Here is a 27,638-nt window from a genome sequence, read left to right as displayed (position 1 = left end):
AATGGGAACATTTCCTAGTTTGTCAATCAGAACCAGAGCTGTGCTCTCTCAGCTTTGGAATTTAAATTTCCTCCGCTTAAAGTCCTGCAGTGGTTTGGGATTTGGGAAAAGGTTTTAGTGCCAAATTTCCGCTCCACCAGACAAAATAAAACTGTGTTGGTGATTCAGACATGGTTGTCTGGCAAGCAGGCTTTATTTCAAGGCACCAGTCCTGACCTCACTAGATTTAAAGACCAGCCAGGATGATAGAATGTGTTGCCTCAGTGCCACAGAAAAGATGGTGCTCACAGAAAAATACACCGAGATTTTATTTCATTATTTTTTTTCCCCTTCAAATATAATATTCATTTTAGAAAACTTAAAAATGAAAAAAGTCAAGCTGAAGGGCTTTCTTAGGCACACTGCCGAGCATTCAAAATGCCACGGGGGGCCAGGGAACAGGAGAAGGGAGCATGGGCTTCCTCTGGAAATGAGGCTCAAAAAGTAGGAGGTGATTCCATCACATCTGCACCACTGGTGCAGAAAGAAACGCAGAGCTCAGAATTTCACCCAGATGCCCCTGTGAGACTGCTCAATACTAAGGGATCTCCAGTTGAGGTGTCGTGCCTGTGTCAGCATTTGGAGGGGATGTGAGTGGGGGACATCACAGCTGCATATCAGGGAGCTTGGGGTGGTAGGAGTGAGAGGAACCTTCTGGGGGGTCCAGTCTGGATGAGGGAAATCAGTCCTGAGACTCAGCCATGGGACTGGCTCCCTGGCACCCCTTTTTTTGCCAGGTGGAAACAGTTCAACAGTCTGAGCCCAGGAACATCTTCCTGAAGAGAGCTAAAGTTGTCTTATAAACAGAGCAGCTGAAGTTGTTCACTTTTAAACTAGATTGTTAGCTCAGTCAGGTAGCATCACTTCTGGCTCAGATGAGATCAAAAGTGAGTGGAGTACCTCTCTTAGACCCTGTTTTGCCCACCACCTGTATCTTTTCAAAGTACAGATGCACATTCTGCATGACACTTGGTGACATCTGAACATCACTTCTTAAAATGCATAAATATCCCCAAAACACCTGTTTGTACAGGATGAGGCTCCTCAGGATGGTACAACCAGCTGTTCTCTTCCAGGTTTCAAAGACAAGACAACTGGGTTTTCTTAATTATCATATTAGGAACAATGGTTTTTTTTAATAACCCAAGTTCATCATCCCAGTGTCTGTGATTACTCCAGTCTTATTTAATTCACTTTGTTCCTAGGACTTGGTAGCTGGGGATTGAAGTAGTTGAGAAGGGCTTAGTGCAGAGATACTTTCTGAAAACAGATGGTCTCTTACTGATGTCTTTCAGCTGAGAAGGGATTATTTTGAATATTTATGAGAAAAATGGGTTTCTCCTCAAGAAGTGTGGGCTAATGAGCCTCTGGCATTTGTTCATTAGCTGAAGGCAGAGAGTCATAGATAAAATTCACAGCTGAGTAAGTCTCTCATTATGTTCTAGTACCTGTGTCAGTCTTTATTTTCTTTACGCCCCCTATGGTATTTCTTTAAAGACAAAGGACCTATTGTCAGCAGATTACTGCAGCTATTGAAAAAGCAGTACTTATCTATGTATTAAACCTACAGACAACTCTTTTTTTAATGCAGAGTTTAGAGATGTTGTCACACATGTACGATTGCAGCTACAGAGGGACGAAGCTGCGAAAATAACTCCTTGCACACATCACCCAAATACTCCCGTAAATTGTCATAAATCTTAATGCTAGTGAGACAAGTTTCAAAACACTATAAATATGAGTGTTTAAGTCTTTCCATCACATTCTGGGATAAGGTTACAGAGATCTGTGATTGCCTCCCTGGCTGAGTACACAATGAATGTGGAGTAAGTGCTTGCACCTACTCTGCTTGCAGGTGACTGAGTCAGAAAATTTACAGCCACCTGCAATTAGGCTTTACTGGTTCAGTAAAGGCACTAAAAGTTTATACCCATATGGAATCCTTACCTCTCTGTCAGCCTTGCAGCTCTCTTTGTCTGGTAAGTTACATGAGCTGAGGACAAAGATGTTGATGAGTGCAGGGATGAAACAGTCTCCACATTTTTACTTGGCTGGTTTTGCATTTTTCATCCTCTGCCCTCCTGAATCTTCCATTCCCTGTTCATTTTTCCCCTTTTCTCATCAACCTCTCCTCTCAAAAATAAAAAAAGCAACAACAACAACAACAAAAAACAACTCAACTACCCCAAACAACAAAAAAAACACCAACAAACCAAAAGCAAAAGAAACAACAAAAAAAACCCCCAACCACTCACCAACCCAAAACAAAAATACCCTCTTCTCCCTCATGTGCGAACATTATGTATTTTATGGCCATCAGTCCTGTCTTTTTCTGCTTTTCTAGATTTTCGGGCTACCAACAGGGGCAGAAGAAGTTATTTAACATTTCTCTTTTGGAAGGCAATGTACTATTTTGTATAGGAAGGAGGAGTTGGATGTGCATTGCAGTGCATGCACTTAAATAAAGAGCACTCTGGTCACTGTTTGACACTTTCTATCTTAAGAAGAGAAGTTGTGTTATTTATGATTGATACTCAGGCCATTGTATCTTATTTTCTGAACAAAGTCCTCTCAGTTTGTTTTTTTTCCAGGCCTCTTTACCTCCTCTACCTGTCTTTCAGCAGATCTTCTCTCAAATCCTTCACTCCTTCCCTAGGAGAGGTCAGGGAGGGCTTGATTAGAATAACATGGAAATCCTCTCTGGCCACGTTTTTCTCAGCATGCAAACCTCCTTGTTATTATCTGACTTGTTTTTTGTGGGACAAAGGAGTCCCTGTACAAGATAAATAATAAAACCTGGAGAGCTTTCACAAAGGACATAGGACTGTTAGTCAGCCTCGTGTGGTTAAAGAAATGTTCTAGAAGGCCAAAGGCAGACTAAGCTTTAAAATTACCTAGATATCAGAGATTAAAGATGTGTCTACATCCTGTACTCACACAGAATACAAAGAGGGAAAAGATAAAAAAATCTAGCAAGTTGGTAGTGTAGATTACACTTCTTTTTTCGTAACTGAGATTACTCAAGGCACAAGCAGTTTCCTACAGTTCAACTTTCTGAAAATAAAAGGAAGATAACCAGTGTAAACTTTATTATGCCTTTGCATTCATTATATTTATGTCAGTACTAATGACTTTCGAGAAATTATTTTGGTACCAAATTCCTAAAACAATGACTGCTGTGTTACCAGTATCAGAGGAATTATAGTAAGCCTTTGATGTGACATATTTGCACTTTTAAGTCCATTTATATACATCTAAAGTGTAGTTTTTGTTATGAGGAATTTAATTTTTTTTCATAAAATTAGACACTTTTCTGCTTCAGGATGTGAATGGCCTCTTTCTGCTATGAATTGAGAACCCGGCTGGGGTGGTGAAAAACTATTCTACAGTTGTGGTAGTATCTCAAAGCTAAGTAATGTCTTAGTTAAGGCATTTTCAGTCATCTGTCCTTGGCATGTTCTGCAATAATTGGCTGTTTCTGTACTAATGCAAAAAGAGTCCTTTTGACCAAAGCTTGTTATTGACCATTGACTATATTGACTTACTGAAAATAAGAAATCCAGTTTCATACCCAGGATGCCTTTGTACCTCTGGAAAGGCCAGAGAGTTGCTTTCAGACACAGTTTTGTTCAGGGATTGATAAAACTTGGTGGGAAGGGGCAAATTCCTGGTGGGTGGGTGGGGTGTGGGAAGTCAGGCTTTGTGATTCTGTTCTTCAGCATCCTGCCACTGAGCCCCCTCAGGGTGAGATAGCTGTGGTTGGAACAGGCTGTAATCTTGTGCTGAAGTGTCCTTTATGATGCCATTTTGTCTGTCATAGCTCAAAACTGTCTGTGTTTTCCCTGTTGTTTCTCCCACTCCTCCCTAAAACTCTCTCTTATCAGTGGCAAGTTGTTGTCGTTCTCAAGCACAGCTCAGATACATTCAGACATCACATTTGTTTTGTCCCTCTTATTAATGTTGACTTTTTTCTGTGATTCATTTAGCAAACTTGGAACCAAAAAGGTGCAGTTTCTTGCCATCTTGCCATCTACTCTGTTTACAGCTGCCTAACTTGAGAAAATAATTAACATCAAATCTACAGGTTGTTCCTGTTCCAAGGTTCAAGTTTATTTATCTTTAGATGGAAGGACATACTGGCTGGTGTGAACTTCTGTCTGTGATTCTTTCTTATCAGCACTATGCCTCAGAGAAGCACAGACAACGTACAATTTCTTTACTTTGTATTCCAGCTTTGCAATCTTCCCAAGAAGCTGATGCCTAAAGTTTATTAAGTTAGACTTTGTCAAGGAAGATGGGTTTTGGGGCAGCATTTGGAAGTGTAAGTTCAGAAAGACAATATTGTGTCTTTGCTTCTGTGGGCTGAACAATCACAGTAATTTTCCTTTGTATTATTTTCATTCATAATTTTCTTCCAAAAGTAATTCAGTAATTCAGTACATTAACTCAAAGAACTGTTTGTCCTTGCAAGTAAAAATTCTCATTCACATATACAGGCTCAGAAAACTCAGATGAGATGTAGAATAACCGCAGTTGAACATCCAGGCACTTCGTTCATCCAGAGCGATGAATGATGTTCTCTTGAGATGGCCCAAACAGAGCCTAGTTCCATCAGTGGAAACTCACAAAGTTTCCAGTTGCAGTTATACTCCTTAGATAAGTAGTATTCTTGCAGTTTTTACTGAAACTGGGTAAACAGAACTATCTGCAAATGAGGTCCCATGGATGAATGTTTGCTTTTGTACTACTTAAAAGGTGGGTTTTTTTCTTGGAGCTTTGCCCTACAGAAAATCCATCAGCTTGCACAAAACTTCCCTATGTTTCTTACCCACTGACAGAGAAGTGGTTTATTTGTTTGCCACAGACACAGAGACCTGTGACTATGGCTGGCACAAGTTCCAGGGGCAGTGCTACAAGTACTTCGCGCACCGGCGCACGTGGGACACGGCAGAGCGGGAGTGTCGGCTCCAGGGGGCTCATCTGACCAGCATCCTGTCCCATGAGGAGCAGATCTTCGTCAACCGTATGTGACCCATCCGAGGGCTCCTCTGCCTCCAGCTTTGGGGGGGTAAAGTTTAAGAAGGATATAAGGACCTCATGGGGGTCTGCAGATCCTCCAGCGGGGCAGCTCTGATCTCTGCTCTGTGTGAGCAGGGACAGGACCCCAGGGGATGCCTGAAGTTGTGTCAGGGCAGGCTTAGGTTGAATGTCAGGAAAAGGTTCTTCCTCTGGAGGGTGGTTGGACACTGAACAGGCTCCCCAGGGCAGCAGTCACAGCACCAAGTCTGCAGAGCTCAAGGAGCGTTTGGATGATCCTCTCAGGCACATTGTGTTACTCTTGGGGACGGTCCTATGCAGGGCCAGGACTGGATGATCCTTGTGGGTCCCTTCCCACTCAGGATATTCCATGACTCTGGTCACTGAGGATTCAGAGCTGGCGAAATACCCTGCTGACTACTCAGCTTTTACAACTCCATCTTAAAATATACTTTTAGAGTGTTTAAAAGGCACACTTTGTGTTCTTAATGTTTACTTCTACAGTCAAATACAAATTCCCTGTCACTATTAAGTTATTTTTTGTTGCATAGAAAATACTTTTTTGGGGGAGAAGAGGGCACTTTTTGATGGGGGGAAGAAGATAGGAACTTTAATGTTGACATTGGAAATTCTTGAAACATTATTTTTCTGGAGGCTTAAGATCTTTTTGTGCACATGGTATCAATGCCCACACCATCATATATTGTATTACTTTGGCATACAGAAATAGTCTCCCTGTGTCGTGTTGCTCAATCTAGACAACACAGGTCACAGCCGTACCAAAACTTGAAAAATGTAGATTATAATACATGATTTTGTTATTTTAATATTTTAATTGCCTTTTTTTTTTTCTCCCCCTCATATGCACTCAGGTAGAAAACTAATTCTGTTTCCCTTGGTAGACACCAGCAGAAGTGAAGAGACAGAGTTGTTTAAGAATGTTAGATGAGAATCTGCATTTTTATAGACATTCCAAATTTAAAACAAAACAAAACAAAACTGACAAAGGGTCTGTAAAACAGTTGTTTGTGTAATGAGTAGAAAAATCTTAAGGACAGGATGTCTGATTCATGTCTGTGTAAAATTATTTTCTTTGGTGAAATCTGTTCCATTTATGGGAAGCTTAATGAAAATACCCTTCTGGTTCCCTAGGTATTGGGCACGACTACCAGTGGATTGGCCTCAATGACAAGATGTTTGAGCGTGATTTCCGCTGGACTGATGGTAGCCCACTGGTAAGATGCCTTTGAAATGAAATCACTCATCCATTTCTTTTTCTGGTAGCTTAGCAAATTCCCACCAGCAAGGAGAGAAGTTGTGTGCAGAAAAAAAAAAAACAACTGCCACCAAATATGGACCTGAGCAAACAGCCAGTGAAATCACTTTGGGATAACTAATATTTTGTGGTTTAGTTCCGAAGTCTCGTTCTTACTTCCTATTTTTGTATGTGTGAGAAATCTCAAGGATTTCAAAGAGTAGTAATTTAAGGGTCTCTGGTGGAGCTGGTTTGGGCACTTCTTGTCTTACACAAGGGCATGTGTAGCAGTTCCCCGACCATCTGTACATGGAGCAGGATGCATTTTTTGGGTTGCATTTCTTGAATCTGGTATTCAAGCTGTTGCATCTGCTGGGTCTCTGGAGTGCACAAAGGAGCCTCCCAGGTATTGCTGGAGCCTGTTCTATGTGGCAGCTCTACAGCTGGGGTGGAGAAATAGCCATTCTGAGGTGGTTCAGTGGGCCTGCAACCAATAATTCACCCATAACATTTTAGGATGCTGTTGATACCTCTTTCTGCCTTAAAACAAGAAGGAGAATCAGCAGAAGGAGAATCAAAAAGCTGGTGAATGCAGAATGTGATCAAGCTCTTTCCAACTCAAACCCATCTCTTTTGTAGAAGAGGCAGGTGAATTATTGCTATTTAGCACCCATTGAAGAAAATTACATTAAGGGAAAACCCCCAAACTAGTTATGTTTATTATTTTGTTTTCCAGTTGTGAATTTTGAAATCAGAAAGCCTCTGGACACACATGTGCATGTGTTGCTGCAACTTATGTAGAAAGACACCTGGGGCAAGGCAGGCAAATTAAAATTGAAATTAGAACTGAGATCCTACTTCTTAATTCAGGCTACTGACCAAATGTGGTGTTATATTTTTACTGTAATTTTCAATTTTAAGAAATTAAGATTTTCTAGTAACAGAATAAGAGCATCTGTCCAACAGATTTCTGTTTTGATTGATCTTTTTTTATCTCACTTTCTTTTTCTTTCAGTTTTAACAACTTCCCTCTGTCTCTTCCTTCAGAAACAATTTAGGTGTCTCTTGAAATCATTTATGTTCACTGCTTCAATAGATTTCCCTCGTAACTTATTCCATATGGATTCTGCATCCTGTGGTGCTGACCAACTGCCTCATTTGTTCCTTTGTCCTGGCTTTTAACTCATTTCTCATACTTTCTAATCACAGTTCTAGTTATAGTGATTTATAACCTCTCTAGTGATTAATAGAAATGATGACCTAATTAAATATATGCATCAAATGTATTTCCCTGATGATGTTGTAACTTTGCAATGAATTTGAATACTATGTAGGTAAAAAAATTGCCTCTTTTATGTAGTTGCAGCTGAGTAGTATTCATGATAGTGTTAAATGCATTAGTGCAATTTGTGATCATAAAAATCAGACTTATTACATCAACACTCAGGTTGTAACTTGAATTTCTGAGTTTAGAGATGGGTTTTCCCTACAGTCAAAGCCTAAATAGCCTTCATATGTTTTACATATCAGGATGCATCTGTACTTCAGCTGTTTCTAAATTTATTTCCCAGCTTGATGTGCTCTCCAAAATATTCTTCTCTATCTACAATTCTGTTTAACACTTCTGGCATAGGGGAAAATTTGTCAATTCTGTTGAGGGTCCCCATGATAATAGTTTTCTTGGAGATACTATCAGAAAACTGGTTGGGCATCTACAAGTTTATGTACTTTCATCTTTATCTTGATACTACTTTGAATTTTCTCCAATAAGATCTTGACTTAATCTACAAATCATGATTACATGATTTTATGAGGTTTTGGATTGAAAAAAACCCCACACTGTTCTGATGCTTTCTTTCTTCAAAGAAAAAGCAAATTGACAACAACAGCAGCAGCAGCAAAACATGTTATGGACGGAATTGTTTACACCATACTGTGATAAATTTTAGTGATTTCTCTTTCACATGAGTTTTCTTTCTTAAACAAACAAAAAAAAAAAAAAGCCCCTGGAATTGTGAATCCTTGAACCACAGGCACCATTACTGAAGATCATGGAACAAGGTTTGCATCACTCCTTTGCCACAAACATGAGGAAACCAACTGGAATATGCAGCACATAGACAGGAACTCTTTTGCCAGGTGACATGTATTTGTTTAGCAATTTCTGGAAAAGGGATCAAATACCCAAATACATTTCCTTTTTTCTTTTTTTTAACTTTACCCCTAAAAGGTATTTCAACCAATGAGCTCAGTGGAGGGAAAGCAGTAATTTTTTGACATTTTCAGCTTATGCCTGTTTCTGTTTTTCCTTTTTTTTTCCTTTTAACTGAGGCCAAATGCCAGCCACCATTAAATATGATAGTTGGACAAAGCATGTACATGAGAATATAGAATTAAGGTTCTCACTGGGAAACGTGCACTGAATGTAGAGTACCTTTGACAGGCTCACAGATCTACTGAAAATTATTGTTTAGTTGCATAGTAGTGGAAAAAAAATAATCAGACACCCTCGATATTTTGGAATTCATTCTTTTTAACCCCTCTAGAGAGTACTAGCTGTTAGCAATTCATCAAAACCAGCAGCAGTCAAAAATGCCCCTCTATTCCTGTGCATGCTTTTTGTGCATCAACTGGAATTATGCTGAACAAAAATAATGACAGAAAACAAGTCTTGGAATAAATGAAGAGTAAATACATGCTCTGATTCTCAGAATTCCTCAAGAAAAATGTTGGTGTCTTGAATAATGAAGCAAGTACAGATTCAGCGAGAAAGCAAGAAATAGTATTTAATACTTCTTGGCCCACATGACTTTTGTCCATATCTGCATTGAGTCTACCTGTTTTCCATTCAAAAAAAATTTTAAGACAAAAAAAATTATCCACTGGTCCACTCCTAAATCACAGTATTGCAGATCTGCTACTGCAGAGAGAATTTGAAGAGGCTTTTAGATGTACCTCACTGAAGTGTCTAATGCATCATTATCTGGGTACTTTTAGGGTGTTTTGGCAGGTTTATTTCTTAACTGTAAAGTGTTTTGGGTTTTGATTTGGGCTTTTGTTGTTGTTGATTTTTTTTATTTAAAACTGCTTAGCTGTTTCCTGCCTTTCAGGCAAAGTGACATAATCTTGTGCAAGGAGCTGAGTGGTGTAGATGAAGTCTCACCATATGCTGGTAAAACACACTTTTTCAACATTCTTTATCCACTAAATCCCAAAGACAGACTGGGCTTGAGAAGTGAAAAATTACATGAATAATGTAGTTGTGTCATACCTCTCATGCATTCACGTCTAATTGTCAGTCCGGGTGGTACTTTTTCATAAAGAAATTGCTTTCCAGGTAACTGATACATCATTATACTGGATTTCATTTGGTCAGACCAATCTGCTTATATTTGTCTTTTTTGCAGATTCTTAAAAAAAAATTAAAACTGGGAGCTTCTTGATTAAGGTCAGAGCATATCTTCAAAGAGCTCCTCGGCTAAGCTTGGAGTTTAGCCAAGGCCAATAAGCAGAATAAAATAAGCTATAATTATACTAAGCTGTGGGATCCATTGGCCACTCCCACGTATCTGATTTGTTCTGATTTGCTGTACTGTATCCCCATGGCAGGAAGAAATTTGTCCCAACATGTTTCTGCTGTCTTTCTTTTAATTCTCTTTTTTTTTTTTTTTTCCTGTTCAGGAAAGAAATAATTTTTCAATGTTTCTGGTAGTTGGGAGAGGTGGATTTATGTTCTGGAGCTGATGAACCACTTTGGCAGCATAAGTCATTCCCTTTTTGTATGAAGGGAAAGAAGCTAATGGCAGCTGTGTTAGTACAACATAAAAAAGTGAATGTTCTTTCAGGAAATCTCAGGGATCCTCACATGTGGAGCAAGTTCACTGAGAGCTGGAGATCAAGGGCCACTGCCACAGTCATGGGCTTGGACTGGGAGCAGCATCCAAAATTGTGTGGAGCAGCAGGAAGGGAATTTGTAAACTGAAAACTTTGGCTTATCTGCTCAGTCCCTGAGTTCAGATAATTTGTCTCAGAGGTGAAGGCAGTGAGAGCAGGTACTGAAGTGTGTTCAGGGAACTCGCAACACCCCAACATTTTTAGACCTTTGTTATTCACTGAAAATCAAGCCAATTTCTGCTCAAGGCATTTCAGGTATGATTACAGTGATAGACTGAAGAGGCAGAAGAGAATTTTATAGTATTTTTAAGAGCATATTTTGTTAGCTCTTCTTTCCTTCTGTTGCAGGGTAGTTACAGGGCTGTTCTGTTGGCTCTTGGTGTGGGATAAACATTAGTTTTCCTCTGATTTATATTCTGTACTGGAGTGAAAATGGCTAAATATTGTCTTCATTTGCATTTAGAAAACTACAGAATCAAAATTATTCTTGCACTTTCCTGTAGACTTTGCTCCCAGCATTTCTTGAATAGTGAACAACTCTTTAAGGATGTATCATGGGCAATCTTCATCCCACAATTATCATGGAAAGCACTGAGCAATAAAAACAACTTTGGGAAAAACACAGAGACCTAAACAGTCACAACTATGTGGACAGAGAAATTTGTCCATGCTATTCGTATCTTTTTATACTTTAAATGTGATGCAATACAAACTACAAAACACCAAAACTTACATCATCAGTGGAGACATTTAATAATCGATCAAAGGGAAAGAGAACAAAATGTGACACTGGAAAAGATCCCTGGGCAAAATTGATTTAAATAGTTCACTTAGGCCTGTGAATACCAACTTTTACAGCGGTAAAGCACACCCATCCAAACAGAAAAAAAAAAAAAAAAAAGAAAAATCTGGTGTTGCTTTTGGCAGCTTCCCCTTTGTATTTAGACGGCTGGGTTTTCCCGGCTAAGGACCCTTGTGAGCAGGCACAGCAGAGAAGGAGTTATTCATGTTATGGATTAAGCCCATACAGCTACTTGGGGTGGTGCCTCACAAGGGGGGTTATTCACATCCTCTGGAAAATGCTGCTGATAATTAGAACTTTGCAGGGTGGTGAGCTCACCCCCATTACATAAGATTAGTGCTGCAACAAGGAACTGGCCAGTGTCTGTGGCCAGATTGTCTGTCACTGGGAGAGTGCTGCCAGCCAGGGAAGTAATGGGGCATATTGCCACTTTTAAAGCTGCCTAGAGAATCTGAGCTGGTTTTCCTTCCCTTCATCACAGGAGCACTTATGCTTTGTGTTCTGCAAAGCTGGTGCTCAGGTTGTCAGTGTTAGGTAGCTACATTTAAAAAAAAAAAAAAAAAAAAAAAAAAAAAAACAACCAGAAGTTTAGTTCTGGTGAAAACAAAGCCTTCTCTTTTCCCTCCTTCACTGGCTGGTGAATCAGAAAGCTTTAACTTGAGAAAAAAAAAATCTGTAACCGCACCCCTCTCTCAGAAAGAGTAACTTCATTGAATACAAACACAAAAAAAAACCCTTCAAAAAGGCACAGAGTATTGTAGGGAAGGAGCCTGCCTCTGTGGGTTAAATAAAGCAAACAAACTAAAAAAGTGCTGTAGTCAGCTGCAAACAAAAAGCTCATTGTACCCGTGTCCCACAGGGTCCTTGGAGAAGGAGATTTTAAACCTACCAAATGTTTTGGTTCTGTGCTGCAGTCAGTCATTACGGTCTCTTTTTAAGATGCTCATTTGACCTGCACTCAAATGGAGGAGAACTATATAATGTTATTAATGACAGGTATATTTTCGGTCCAGGATGCCGTAGGCAGTATAGGAGGTCCTCTTGGACAAAGTGGGGTTTTGTCTTGTTCTTGTCAAGGGGGTCAGCAGTTACTTCAGAGCCTCATTATTGTTGGCTCCGGGCTAAAAATCTTGAGCAGCTTCAAATTTGCAGTAATTGTTGACATAAATGACATAAATTTTTTTTTCCCGGTGGCTCTCCTGGTAGCTGTGCACAAAAAGAATAAGTCACACCCTATACAATTTGGGAACGTATAATTATGTCAGTGTGACTCCCAAAGAACATTACACCAACCAACACTTACCACCCTACCATACCTTTCCTCCACAGTAAAACATGTGCCCAGTACCAAGAGAACTTCACCAGCTCTTTGCCACTTACTTTTGAAGTGAATTCTCTTACTGAAGTGACTTCCAAAAGCCCAGCACACATAGCATACCCTCAAAATTGAACTGTACAGTGTATGAACCATGTTTAAAGCTATTACTCTAAAAAAAAAAAATCAGCAAAACCATGATACAAAGCAGATAAAAGTCCATGGGTTCACTTAGCTTTGAAAGAGTTAATAAAAGAGGTGTCTTTTCTGAATAATTATAATTTTGGAGTACTCCAGTGAGTATTTGGACTCAGCAATGAGTAGACAGTGTCACCTAGTGGGGGTTTATCGCCATGCTCACTGTTTTCCGCTTTTCATGGAAAAAATGTCATACTGTGGTATTATTTTAAAAAAAGTCAACTGGTTATCTGCTCCACCTCACAATCGGCTCCTCCCAAAATGTAGAATTGACAGTGTTTTTATATTTCAGCTTCATCAGCTGGCGTTTTTTCACTAGTTTAACTCCTATTCATTACATTTCTTTCCCAAAGTATTTATTTTTGCATATATCTTCCTGCTTATTCAATCTGCAATCACTGCTTGTGGATATCCATAGGTACACACGAGTGTATGTTTTCCAGAGTCCCTTTTTTTTTGCGAGCTGCTACATAGGACTCAGAGAGTTTTTCAATACATCCCATCTCTCTGTTACCAAAAAAACCCAACCCTTTCAAGTGAAATCTTTTGCAAAAGTCCTTAGCAAACCTCTTCTCAGGAGTTTGTCTTGCTCACAGTGTGACTCAGTCATGGCAAGTGTTGGGTTCTTGCCTGGGCCAAGCCCTGCCAGTTTCCCAAATCCTATGCAAACAAAACTCAGATTAAGAGGTAGAGGGAAACTATTCAACTATGACCTAAAAAATCATCAGGATCATGACATGTGATTTTGTTGTGTACTTGTAGATAAGTTTAAATACAGCAGTTGTCTTCAAATTGATTTGAGTTTCTCCCAGCAAAGGTTTACACATACCCTTAACTTGGTCCCTCTCTCAGGCATCTGATCTTCCCTGCAGAGTTTAAGGCACTACCTATGCCTCTAAATCAAGGTACGTGCTTAAGCAGTCACTGAATGGAGTTTTTAGTCTCAAGAATTCTTCTGGTGAGTTCTGTCAGACTGCTCCCATTCATAAAATTAAATAGAAAAATTCTTTGCAGGACTGGGGTGAACTTTAGTGAAACGGAGTCTACACTGTAAGGTAGTTTCCTGTCTTTCCCAATGTATAAATGCATTTAAATACCAGGTGACGTTAATGGAAGTATTTCAGACATTGCCAAATCTTCGTAGAAATATGTTTGATTTTTTTTTTTGTTTAGAGAAAATGCAATCCTGTTCAAACTTTCCAAATATCTCATGTAACAGCAGCAGTGCTCTATAGTAGCATGAGCCACAAATGAGGAGTCTATGTACTCATTGTAACCTTAAGCTGATTTTGCCGAAGTTCAGCCACTGAGTAATTACCAGGACTGTCTGAAAGTGAGATATAACTTTTAGTTGAGCTATTCAATCATAGCAGAACCTCCACAGTGAGGGTCTCTTTCAGGGGCTTTCCTGATAAAGATTTCTAAGACTTTGTCTGCTATTGTGAAGAAAAAAACAAAAAAGTGTATTCCTGTTATAGCAACAAAAAAAAGGATGATGGCCAATGAGGTTTGCAGTGGTGGTCTCGGCTTAGTCATAAATACCAGGCAGGAAATGCTGCTTCACTTTCAGATGAAATGGCACAGGTAGTTCCCACTCAGCCAGTCCCTACATCTCTCACTGTTGTTTGTTGTTTTTTTAAATTTGCCTCATTAGTCTTGCATTAAGAAGGAATAAGATAGGAAAGCAGCCAGAATGAAAGAAAATAAAAATCGCAATAACAAGTGCCAAGAAGTGCCAAGACAGTTTTATTTGTACTTTAAGGTTATCTAAACATGCTGAAGACAAGCTTCCTTTGCCCAGAAAGGCAAAGGCAAAAGCCTTAACCTGTAAATCTAAATAGGAGTATTTCAGGTAAATTATTGGTCATTACACAATACTGAGGTCAAGCAGTAAAATTTTGTTTGCACCAGTACTTTATTTTATTGTCTTTCATTAAACACAGCGCTTGTTAAATGTTTTGGAATGCAAAATCCAAGTGATTATCTCAGCCACTTGATGGGCCTTTTGGAGATAAAGAATGGCTGAAATTTCTGAAGGAGTGTCACAAAGCTGAGCTTCTGCTTACTCCCAGATTCACCTTGGCAGTGCAAACACCTGACAGAACTGAGTGGATTACCCATTATTAAGGAAATGAGTCCGTCAAGGAAGGTTGCTTATCTGAGAATTTAAATAACAAATCTCCCTCAAGGTGAGATCTTGTTCATTACGGGAAGATGATGCTCCTGTTTAATTAGCGGCCATCTGAATGAGAATAAGTAGTGACTAGCTAATAAAGTTTTCTACTTTACAGCTCTTGCTGTAATCCTGGCTTCTTTAACTCGATTTGTGTGACAAGCTAACCTGTCACACCACATGGCTGTGACTTAATGCCATGCCATATAAGGAAATCCTTCCCAAAAATGTGGAACTTAAAAAAAATACCCTCACGGGCTTTTGTAACCATTCTATCCAAACTCCCCCTGTGAGTCCACTTCATGGACTGGGAATGGCCAGCCAAGTGCATTGTCTAATGCAACGCAGAAAGTCTGAAGAGCTGAATTCCAGCTCAGTTCCATCTCTAAGTCGTGGATCATCCACTCTCTGCCTGCAGGAAAATTTTCAGGGCCCTTTAGCAGAGAAAGTTGGAACAAGTAAATCCAATGTGACAGTATAGGCTTTGATTTCAACAACAATAAGAAAAAAAATCTACAAGGAAGATTAATTATTACAGAATAATTAAAGACATAAAGAGCATAACAAGAGCTCCAATTTTTAGCCTGAAATGGTGGCAAGACAGACTACTGATTCCCCAAGGACCAAATGGAGGTAACAGGAATCAAAATCCTGTCCCCAGGGCTAGGTTCTGCAGTTACGAGTTTACAGAGAAACCTTAGGCTTTTAAGAAAAAGCCCCAATTTTCCTGCCACTGTGGGTGCTGAAAGCTTTGCAGAGTGGCTGGTACAGTAGTGTCTGTCTGAGCCTGAGGCTTAATCAAGGGCGGATTGGATGAGGCTTGGGTAGTGGAAGGTGTCCCTACCCATGGCAGGGTAGGGAACAAGATGGGCTTTAAGGTCCCTCCCAACACAAACCATTCTGTCATTCCATTGTTGCTTTGCCTCTCCACAGCCTGCAGGAGAAAAATGTCTTGAGCCAAACCTCCTCTGATTTTGAGTCATGTACATAATTAAGGTTATATGTCCAAAAATGTGCAGTCTGGAAGTACTTTATATTTTAATCCAGAGAAAAAATGTTGTACTAAAGCTGCTTAAAAGCCAGGGTAGTGATAGCTTTTAGGTCACTGTGCAATCACCCGGTGTAAGTATTTCTACTGAGGACTAAAAGGGTTGTATCAGCTTTTCTTTAGCATATTAACCTAGTTGTATAATTCATAAGACAAAACTAAATAGACTCAAAACCTAAGAGCGTTGCCAAGGGTTTCTTCTCATTAATTCTTTTGCTGATATATATTTACTGGACATGGTGCAGTAACACCTGAGTTACACTAGTGTAAGTGAAAATCAGAACCATACTTATGATCCTGCAAAGATCTAATCCATAAAAGGAAAGCAAAATATTAGTTTATTTGTCTAGCTGTTTATTCCACTCAAACAGGGAGAATCTCTTTGTATCATCGTCCCATTATCAGTGGCTAAATAAGGAGTTGAAAAACTACAGAAGATCTGGGTGGAGACCTAAGAAAGCAATTCAGAAGTCTGGAACTTCCTCTGCTAAGCAACTCTGGCACTAAACCTAGGCAAAAATCAGAGGTCCTCAGCCAAAATAAATCTGTGCAATTATGATATCAGATGTGAGGTAATAGCAAGTTATGCTGGAGGGTATTAGACATTCTTAAACAAGCCACAGGGCCCAGATATAATCCTTTGCCATTACACTGCAGCCGTGCCAGCAAAGCAAATGCATATTTTGGAGTCGTTTTGCTGAGGCAAGAGCATATGGAGTCTGTGTGCTGAGGGTGGGAGCGCCTCCAGCTCACACGCCCCCAATAGCCATCAAATATCCTCCATTCCCACACTCCGAGTCCTGCTGAAGCAAACAGCTCTCTGGTGTCATTTCCACAAGAAACAGCTTGTTGCAGCCTTTCCTTTGCTCTCAATTATTGATCAGATTTTCTACCATTAGACTTACTGCTTTCCTCAATTTTTGTGTGCCTGTGCATGTTCTTGAAAGCAAATGGATTCTGGACCTGGGTAAATGAGTTAGTGTTCATTGTAGTTTAGAATTGTTAAACACTGGAAAGTCAAGATGGAATTAAGTTAGTTCCACATAAAAAGGGGGAAGTTTATTAGAGGTAATAAACTCAGTGCAGAACAAATTTATTTAGACTGTGATGGTTAAACTGCCTGGATAATTAAAACCTGTGATGAGTAAGATGACACATGGCAGGAAAATGTTAAGTACTTAACTAATTTATTTTTTCGTAGTTTGATTCATTGGAAGGTAAATACTACTTGTGTGGGGCATGTTAACTTTATTTTTAAAATGTGTTCACCCAGGCAGTGAATGGGGGTTATGTAATAAAGTTAAAAAAATAGAAAGCTAAACTTTTATGACATTTATGTAGGCCAGCTCTAGACAGAAGGATGTAAGCACTGAGGAAAATATAAGCACTGTATGTAAGCACTGAGGAAAATATAAGCACTGTAGAAACTGTGTAATTTTGACCATACAAGGGGCTAGCTGCCTGGTTAATGTCTGGCATTTATGTGAATTCCAGCTCTTACAGATATCTATTTTTATCCTTCTCAGAGTCAGACAACAGAAATCCCAATGAAAATCTCTAGGAACGGTTTCCAAATCTTCTCTCACTTTGCTCTGTGCAAATCTCAAATTACTGTGCTTTGTTTGGGAACAAGGTTAGGGGAGAAAAGGGATCAGGATTATGCCACCTCTGCTGACTGCTAGGGGAGGAAGTTGTATGTCCCTGACAAGGACTGATGCACAGGTTTCAGTTGGTGTGACACTCCCTATGTTGCTATTTTTCCTCCTGATTGATTGAAAAAACAGACTGAATCCTCCCAAATTTTCATCCAAAAAAGACATTGTGCAGATATTTTACAGCCATTTGAAGATTCTTCTGTGGGATTTTTTTGTTAGTTTGTTTTGCACATACCAACAACCGGATTTCTACTTTTAAAACCAGTTTGTCACTTTCTGCTCTTATTTGTATATATGTTCGTAGATGCCTGAAGTCAGCTCTTCTGCAGAGGGCAGTATTTGAATCCCCATTTCTAAGGCCGAAAGGCTGCTGTCTGTGCTCAGTCTGCCACCTAGCATTTTTAATGGAAACATCAGTCTGGGATGGTCTGGGGAAACATTCACTTATGTTTCACCTAATTCTGCACGTCATCTCATTGAGTGACTTCATTAAATGAGGTCAGAGAATAAATAATCTGAGTCTAAAAAGCCAGTCTGTGATTTACCACTTTGTAGATATGGACTAATGAGGGTTATGGGCTATTTACTTTATTTCCTAGCATTCTACTTCATGTCTGTCTATGTAGGAAAGAGTGGTTTTGACACACTTAGGATCTAGTTTTGCTTGTGCTGAATTGTGTCTCTTTGTTTTGTTCACCTGACATCAGTTTACAGTAAATGAGGTGTTAGACCAGAATATTTTTTTCCCATTGAGAAAACCTGTTAATAGACTGGGAGCATTTCATAAATCTAACTTTATTTAGTCCATGCTTAACAGCCTGAATCAAACAACTGAGATTGCTGTTCACCAAAGGTGCACTTCTGTTAAATGGAATGTGAATGTTCTCCAGCACTGGGGATCATGGTTTTGCTTCACCTCTCTGCAGCAATATGAGAACTGGAGACCAAACCAGCCAGACAGCTTCTTTTCTGCTGGAGAAGACTGTGTTGTTATAATCTGGCATGAGAATGGGCAGTGGAATGATGTACCATGCAATTATCACCTGACCTACACCTGCAAGAAAGCAACAGGTACAAACTTTCCAGTGATAAAAAGCATAATTCTCTAAACTGGCATTTAAAACTTTGTATTAACATGTTCTTTGGACCTTGGTGGATTCAGTTTTAAGTCCTTTTAAATAGTGTCATTGAGGAAGACATGAGAAATATTGAAAATGAGACTTTTTTTTTTTTTTAAATGCCTGTAGTAACTTCACTGGTTTTCAGGCTTTTGAAAAATCCCTTCTTTGTGTGACTGTGCCAACAGTTTTGGCTCTAATTTACATCACAATTTAAACCAGAAAGGGGATACTAACCACAATATCTGCCATTTTTCCAATCTACATCACTACTGTGTTTGGTCTACAAGACTGGAGAACTACAGGAAAGACTGATCCCCTGTCCTTGTCTGGATGTACCTCTTAGGGGTCTGACTGAGGTCCCTTGACCCGTTCCCTTAGCTAGGGCTCAGAGGGCAGTCCCAGCTCAAAGTGGGTTTGCAGGGTGATGTTTTGAGTGTTGTTCTCTCTTCCTTCAAGTTGCTTGTGGTCAACCTCCTGTTGTGGAAAACGCCAAGACCTTTGGAAAGATGAAGCCTCGCTACGAGATCAACTCCCTCATCAGATACCATTGCAAAGACGGTTTCATCCAGCGCCACATCCCAACCATCCGATGCCAAGGGAATGGAAGATGGGACATGCCCAAAATTACCTGCATGAATCGTGAGTTCTTTGAAAGCAAAACGGTGCCAGACCAGAAACAGTAGGATAATTTATGATCAATAAGTAATGAGTAATTAATAAGTAATAAGAGAAGAGCAAATGTGGTATGAAAGATTATGACAGCAGCACTGCTCGCTCTATCCACAGGAAAGGACACCAACCCTCCAAAACTACTAAAATATTAATGAAAATATTTCCTTTCTGTCTTTACAGAAGGCACTGAGATTCTTTAAAAATAAACAATAACACTGTTATAATTTCTGGAATCAACAGGTTCCTAACATCACTAACGATTTTTTCTGCCACTGTGTGTAAGAGATGCTTCTCCTGCCTGTAACACAGTCATCGCACTCATAGTCATAGCACTCATAGCATAACTCTCTAATTAACCAAGAATTAACAGACCTGTGTCATGAAATGTAGCCAATTAAAGAACTTTAAACTAATTTCCCTTTTTTTTTTTTTTAATTTCCTCCTTCTCATTGCAGCATCCACATACCAAAGGACTTACTCTAAGAAGTACTACTACAAACACTCCTCACTGGGGAAGGGAACATCACTAAATTCGTCGAAGCACTACCACCGCTGGATGAGGACGTGGCAGGACTCAAGGCGCTGAGAGCTAAATGGTGAAAGGGAGATCTCCACCATTTCAGCCAAAGTCATAACTTCCTGTGCCTTTTCTATCACTTATAGGAGTATTATCAACTTGTTTTGAAAACTACGGACTGCAGTATTCACAATGTGTTTTTGCAAAAAAATAAAAAAAGATATGGTGTTTATCATAAAATCTAAGAAATAAATAAATAAATAAATAAAAGAGGAGAAGTGCTTATGGGGATAAAAGGAAACCATTTCCAGCCTGTAAAGATTATTAGTTTTCTATATGCCATCGGTGTGGACCATTTTAATGATATGTACCAGCCTTCTGCAATATTTAAACAGCTCGATTTTAGCACCAATGAAAATGTAAATAAGATGATTTTAATGTTGTTTGTGTGTTGTTTTTAAAATCGTGTATATAAAATGAAAAGTCACACTAATTTTAGGCATATTTATGGTTAGAACGGCCTCAGAGGTCCTCAGTCATTTATGACGTTGTTTTTATGTTGTTTACCTAGGCTGGAAATGGTTGAAATAATGACTTCACTGACTGAAATTTGCTGTTATCAGGTGAAGATAAACACACAAGTTACATGACTTTTTTTTTTTTTTTAATGAGAACTGTGCCAATTCCCATCCAAGGTACAGTTTGTGCTCATGAGATACAAAGTTTAGACAGAGCACATAAAAGTGGCATGAGGCATGAACTAGGGACTGCAATATGGAACATTTTTTTCTGCTCTCCATTCCAGCTTCACCACTCATGAGAAAGGACTGCGTGGAGGAGTTTTGTATGACAGGGAGAGCCTGTAAAATTCCAAGTGCTAATACATTAACTTTATCAACCAAGGCTACTTTTTTTTTTTTTTTTTTAGATAAGAAAAAAAAAAACAGGAAAAAAAGAAAGGAAAAAAATTACTTTCACGACATTAACCACAAGGTCTATATTACAGGTCTCTGCATTCCAAAAATGGAGGTAGACCTGGTATTTGGGGGATTTTTTTTTTGTAAAAAACAAGCAAAAATCAAAAAAGTAAATAATTTTGTATATATAACCATTTTTTAACCTTTTTATAAAGTAATGAATGTTTGTGTATGAATGCTGCAGCTGTGAAGCGTACATAAATAAATGAAGTAAGCCATACTGATTTAATTTATTGGATGTTATTTTACCCATACAAAGAAGATTGAAAGAGCTCGCCAGTGCAGTATTAGCCCCTGAGCTCCACTTTTGGAACCATCTTTCAGTTCAACTTGCTATTTTCCCCAGAGAGCAAAATTCCTGCTCAACAGGATCATTTGTTTTGCAGTTTAAATGAGTGAGAACTGTGTGACTTACAGAATAATCAGGATCTTGGCTTTCTAGAGAGAAGTGTGTGCACAGAGAGATGATTAGGTTGTAGCTGGTGCAGTGTGTAGGTAGGAGTTTTCTGTTATGGTTTCTTACCCTGGTTAGTGCGATAACTGGCCTTGATGTGTACAGTGAAGTAGAAGTTAACATTTGGAACGACCTCTCCACAGAAGGGACTGTTATTCCTGCCAAGTGCCTTGCACACCTTTGGGCACGAGATTTAAAAAAAAAACAAAAACAAACAACAAAAAAAGGGGGAAAAAAGGGAAAAAAATGAAGATAAAGAGCAGTAAGTTCCTTAAGATGTACCTTTTAAAGCAACATGACAAATACACACAGACGTGAGGTTGACACCTTTGTGTTCATGTGGGGTTGTAATGAAAAAGGTTGGAAAGGAAAGGATAAGAGCTGAAAGCCGGCTAACATGGCAGAGCTGCCCATGGAGTGACCAGGCCATAGGTTGGGAACTGGGATCACAGTTCAGACAACATCCCTTAGGAAAAGGCAGTGGCTGCTCAACCCTCGTGTGTCCAACACAGTTGGCTGGTTCATTGCCCACCCCTTGCCCCCAAACAATGCACATAATACTTTTTTCTATTTATATTATTATCTTGTATAGTGTATAATGTGAATGTCTGGCTTTTTTTTTTGTGAATGAAAGTCTAAAATCTTTGTAACTTTTATATATGCTTTTGTTTCACCAAAGAAACAAGGTTTTTTGCTATACTGTGACTTGTCTTGTTATTGCATGTCTTCCTGTTTAAATCTATGCAATGTGATTTTTTTTCATATGAATACAATTAGACTGTCAGGTACTTCACAATTACCATGGGCCTGGTCAAGTGCCCAGTCAAAGAGTCAGCTGGCTGAACTTTAGTAGGTGCTGGATTTGACTTTGTATGAGCAGCTTTAGGGGATATTTTAAGATATACATTGTATGTTTTGAAGCTGATTATTGCTTGTAAAAGTCAAGGCTCTGTTCATAAATATACAGTAATCCACACATCACTTCCTCGTACCAGAAACATACAGAACAGAAAATATATTTTAACACTTTGCAAGTTTTCTTCACCATATGTATAAAAACCCCTGCATAGATTTGTTGTTTTCTTGTCTACTTGTTGGATTTAAACAATGTTGTAAGACATTCAAATAACATTGTGTTTGTAGTTTTAATTAGGTTAGATTCAGAGCTTATATCGATTTTTTTTCACCACCTTCTATTATGCATAATAAAATAAGACTGACAACATTCCTTATTAAAAACAACAACAACAACAACAAAACCTAAAAATCCCTGTCACCCATGCTTGTTTATTTAGACAGAGAATGGTAATTTATTCAGCTCTGGAGCCTTTTTCTAATTGTGGTGTAAACTCCAAAGTGTTCCAGTACCAACTCCCTGCAAAAAGCACACCCTCATGTCACAGAGTTGGCTCTGCTGTGAATCCCAGGCAATTCCACCATGAGGGCCATGATTCCTTTACGTAGAACATCTCTGAAGTCCAGTCTGTGGAAGTGTATTGGAATCGGAGTAGAGAGAAGAGAGAACTAGAGATCTCACAAGGGCCTGGAGTGACAGGACAGGGGGAATGGCTTCTCACTGCCAGAGAGCAGGGTTAGATGGAATATTGAGGAGAACATTCCCTGTGAGAGTGGAGAGGCCTTGCCACAGGTTACTCAGAGAAGCTGTGGCTGCCCCATCCCTGGAAGTAACCAAGGCCAGGTTGGGCGGGGCTTGGAGCAACTTGGGATAGTGGAAGGTGTCCCTGCTCATGGCAGGCAATGGGACTGGATGATCATTAAGGTGTCTTCGAACCCAAACCATTCAATGATTCCATGATTCCATGACTTGAACACTGATTTTGCATTTTGTGAGCCAATGAAAATCCCTGAGAGTAACAGTTTCTGCTCTGAATGTGTTCCTGTCCCTGCAGATATTGACAGTATTTGACTCCTGGTGTGCACCCCAGGGCACGGGGCTCAAATCCTGCACAGGTTCACACCACACAGGGCAGGAGTAAGTCAGGCCTACTCTTCTGGGAGAGCTTTTAAGTAGCAAGAGGAGATGCGGGTCAGTGGAAACATTCATGAATTCCAGCTACACCCAAAAAGATGCACAAACTCTTTGAACCAACAGAGAAAAAGATAGCTCCCTGATGGTAGAACTCATGGATATACTTTGGTTTCTGTGGGACCCCTTGCCTGAGACATCACAACTCATCAGCTACTAGGGATGGAGGAACAACAATAGGAGGAGACACAAGACCCAGGAATTGCAGCAGCTGGGCCAGCAAGGTGCAGGTGAGCTGGTAAGAGGCTGCCAGCTGAAAGGATGTGCTGCCAAGAGGAGTTTGCAGTAAGAAATTGCTTTGCCAGGGCAGTGGCTGGAAGAACATTGAGGTTCAATCTGTGGCTATAGTTAAGATCTATGTCTGTGACACGTTCTTAGGAGAGACGTCTTCATTTCTAGAGGCAACATCTCTGCTCTGAGCATATGCAGAGACAGTCCCTGGGCAGTGGGAAGAGAAAATACAACAGCTGGTGCAAAAAGATGAATGCATTCTTTTTTCCAGAGAAAATATACAACTCTATTACTGATTGTAAGCAGAAACATGTGTAGGACTCTATGAGCACCCTGATTTTCCTGAAAATAATGTTTGGATAAAGCATGGACAAAAGCTTGAAGGCCACATCAGGCATGGTGGAGCCCAGAAGTAAAGACAGAAATATGACCCAGAAAAAGGTGCATCATTTGAAAACTTCACCAGTAGACCTGGAAGGAAGCTTAAGATCTTGTAAAGTGCAATTTGTTGGCAAATTTTGTTTTTCATAGCAAATATTTTCAAGTGGGGAAGCCATCGGCTATAACTGCTGCAGAGGCTCTGCTGCTGTGTGAATGCAGATAGAACAGAGAAATGGAACCTTGAGGTATGTTAGTGAGGAATTTATTGCAAAGGCAGGAGTGGACTCATGTTACCACCAGAATGCCTCTAGATTAGCAGCTGCCTGGAGCTAGAAGAAATGGATTCAAGATGAGAATGGTCCTGTAGCTGAATTTCTGTGGTGGTTGGAAGAGTGAAGAAGATGAAAGGAAGGCAAATACTGATGCATCCTGCATAGATGCCACAGGATGATGAGCAATTAAAGGCTCTGGAAGTGACATCATGGAGTGATGAGAAATCCACGGCACCAAAAGTCCTTATTAAGACAGGAGGGTGTCATGGTTTGAGATAGCCCCAAAATCCAATTCCCTAGCTCCATTCCCCCTCCCAATCTCAACCTAGTGTGAGATGGGTTTTTCCAGACAAAACACACCAGACTCAAAGTGGGGGAAAGGGAATATATTACAATGACTGTACAAATAAATACCATATCACATTATACACATGATCACAACTATCTCTACCATGACATATGTATTTACAATGGATCAGATCTCTTCTCTCCTCCAAATAAAAGTCCAGGAGGGAAAGAAGGACAGATCCCTTCCAGTCCTTAAGCAGCAGCGTCTTCTAAGACAGCGATCTGTCTGTCTTCTCCACATGCAGCAGCTGTGGCTGGCTTGCTACCAGCACTCACAAGGGAGGTATCCAAGCTCCCTCGGTCCCCTTGACGCAGGCAAAGGGGTCTTCCGTGGGCTTCGTAACCCCAGACACGGTCGTTTCACCACGTCATATCACGAAGACACAGGGGGGTCTTCGTGACGGTCTGGTATCTCTTGCAGGGCCTCTGTGCCCTGTCTCTCAGGCTGCCACCGTGGCAGCAGTGCAAGGGGGGAGCCAAGGTCAACTCCCTCCGCATTCCATCTGGCCGTCCCGGTCCAGATCCGGGACGTCTTTTGAGCTTCTTAGCTCCTCTCTCTCTCTGGTGCTGCATGTCCAAAACTCTTCTCCAAAATAGGAGTCCATCTATTCCTCCTTTCTCGGAGGTCTCAAAGGAGTTTGGGGGGAATCTGGTATTAGTTCTTACCCCCAGAACTCTGTCTCTCAGCTGCTGGCTCTCTTTCTCCCAGCTCTCCTTCCAGGAGTCTTCTCTGCGGTGCTGCATGTTGTTCCTGCTGCTCCTCCGGTTCAGGTTCTTATCTGTCCTGGCTCTCTGCCACCGTTTCTCTGGTCAGTGTCGGCTGCTGCTCTGCACCCATGGAGAAAAACATCTTCTGGCATAACTACAGGCACTTAACCCAGTCTAAGACTGTTCCAAGTCTCTGCAATCCCCCCAGCCTGGGCTGGGCGGCCCCAGAGGGCCCGAGGGGCTCAGAGCCCCTTCCTCGTGGCTCACAACATGGCTACCACTCCTTCAACAACCAAAACTACAACTCATCTCTTCCGGTGAGCTTGTGGGATGTTGACATTTTTGCAGGAGCGCCCATTGGGCAGAACTTCAAAACTTCCAGGGGTTTCCACCCCTTGGGGTCTACCACTTTTCTTAGCCTCTGGGGAAAACAAAGTCCAAACCACTACAGAGGGTAATCCATTTGGAAAAGGGAATAAATGGTATAGTTTTCTTCAGTAGCAGGAGAATGGCAGGAGTTTTGGTCCTGTGTTTTTTATAGTCTTTGAGGTGATAATCATACATCTTGTTCCTAAGTGATTTGGCAGAGGTCACACAAAAAGATCTGCAGCAGACCTGAGAGAGGAATTTGTGTTCACTGAAGACCCTGTTCTTTCACATTAAAAAAAAAAAAAAAAAAAGAGAAGTGACTTTTCTAAGCATGTAATGGAAGATTTAATTCCAATGGCAGCAGGATCCCAGTTTGCTCTCTTCAGGTTAGAACAAACCTTGGGCTCACCCATGTGCTATATCTTTGTCAAAACATATATTCTTAATAAGCTTAGTAAGGCAGCAAGAAGCACCAGATGTTGCTGACTGCTGTTTACTTGCTGAATGAGGGATCCTTTTGATTCCCTGGAGCCCCAATTCTTCCTCCACTGCTGCTTAAACAATGACAGCTTCCAGATTTGCTCAAATCTTTACCAAGGATTCAAAATCCAGGAATCAAAAGACTTCTTGGATTACCAAGGATCAAAAAACCCAAAATACATGGACTTTTTTAGTACATGGCAGGGTAACAGGCCCTGTGTCTCCCAAAAGTGCATTTCCATGGGAACCCATGCTCTATTAACAAAACATGTGGATTTTGGTGAATTTCAAAAGAATTATGAGAGGAAAAGTAAAAGAGTATTGATTTGAAAATGTAAAATCATTCTAGGTTAGCTTTGTATTAGAGAGGAATTTGAATTTATACCAATGGATTTAGACCAATCAGACAGTAATATTCGCAGCAAACACAAACCAGTACAGCAGCTACATATGATACAAAACATACACTATTCTATTTTTGATAACCTGGCCTAAATGTGTGTGCACTTTGTGTTAGTTTTTGTCTGCATTCTATGGTGACAGGTGTTTTATTATTTTTAAAAAGCTACTTCAATCCTTCAAGGCCTTATTTAAGACAGGCCTTTTAGCCTGTGTTTGTGATAGTAGGCTACACTTCCCATCGCTCTCTAGTCCTTGAAAATTGTTAGGAACAGCTGTTTGCATTTGTAAGCCAAACATTTGAGTTTAAAGTGACAGGCAGCATGGACACAGGGATTTTTCAAGTTGAAGTGACATTAACATACTAATGGAGTGGAATGACTTCTAAAGATAAGAGCTTTGGACGTCCAGCATCACTTTATGCTGCTCTTGGGAGTGGAGGGGGAGATTCTTCCTGAAAAAGAGATTCCAGATACAAAAGCTAAGGAAAAACCTGGAGTTTAGTCTACAAAAGTCTTTCGAGATTGGCAGCGTACTGGATACTAACATGTGACTGCACAAAGAATGACACTACTTTTACCTTTTAGGACATAGTTTTATAGTTGTATATAGTAAATATTTATTTTTCAGGGATAAAAAAATCAGAGATATGTGTTTTCATAGGTTCAATATAGGGAGTCCAAGGTACAAGTAACAACATCAGAAAAAACCTTAGAAAGAGAAAGTATTTTCCAAAGGAGAGATTAATAAAATCACAGAAATCCATTAACACATTGTTTTATTTTCCTTCACTTACCTTATCTTCTTAACAAGAGTATGGTGCCATCTGCACCTGAAAAACCAGGTCTGCCCGATGACTTCTGTGAATTCCTCAAAGCAGAGACACCTCTTTGGATCTTGGCCCAAAGATATTTTGTGTGATAGCCAATGTATACATGGCTCCAGCTGATCTCACATCACATAAGCAATAATCCTTTCTGGCTGTAAATTTTCAACTTGTGCTCAGTGGATGTTGAGTACAGATCACAAAAAGGAAACAAGTGAATTTTGTGTAGGAAAAAACTATTTTCCTTTCTCACCTCTGCTGTATTACTGTTTACGTAAGCAACAGTCTTAGTAGCAGTGAAATGTCATATCTTTACTTTTTATGATATATTTCTTTATAATAGATGTTTTTGAGACCTGTGTATCTTCAGATGTGACAATGGTAATATCCTACCCTGACCATTCCCAGTGAAGAGTTAAA

General features: G+C 40.0%; 1 protein-coding gene across 3 annotated transcripts in view; it reads left to right on the top strand.

The window, feature by feature from the left end:
• LOC113983427 (versican core protein) overlaps positions 1-22,416 on the top strand; it is a 98,729-nt gene extending 76,313 nt beyond the window's left edge. For all 3 annotated transcript variants that reach the window (XM_039386515.1, XM_039386514.1, XM_027712537.2), the window contains 5 exons: positions 4,904-5,062; positions 6,229-6,311; positions 18,343-18,487; positions 18,994-19,176; positions 19,665-22,416. In XM_039386515.1, the coding sequence (XP_039242449.1) occupies positions 4,904-5,062; positions 6,229-6,311; positions 18,343-18,487; positions 18,994-19,176; positions 19,665-19,795 (701 nt within the window). In that variant the 3' untranslated portion in view covers positions 19,796-22,416. The remainder of the gene's footprint in view (positions 1-4,903; positions 5,063-6,228; positions 6,312-18,342; positions 18,488-18,993; positions 19,177-19,664) is intronic.
• The last annotated feature ends 5,222 nt before the right edge of the window (positions 22,417-27,638 follow it).

Source organism: Pipra filicauda, unplaced genomic scaffold (assembly GCF_003945595.2).
Source record: "Pipra filicauda isolate LSUMZ 115617 unplaced genomic scaffold, ASM394559v2 scaffold489_size442543_pilon, whole genome shotgun sequence".
NCBI lineage: Eukaryota > Metazoa > Chordata > Aves > Passeriformes > Pipridae > Pipra > Pipra filicauda.
This window is presented reverse-complemented; position numbering and strand designations above follow the sequence as displayed.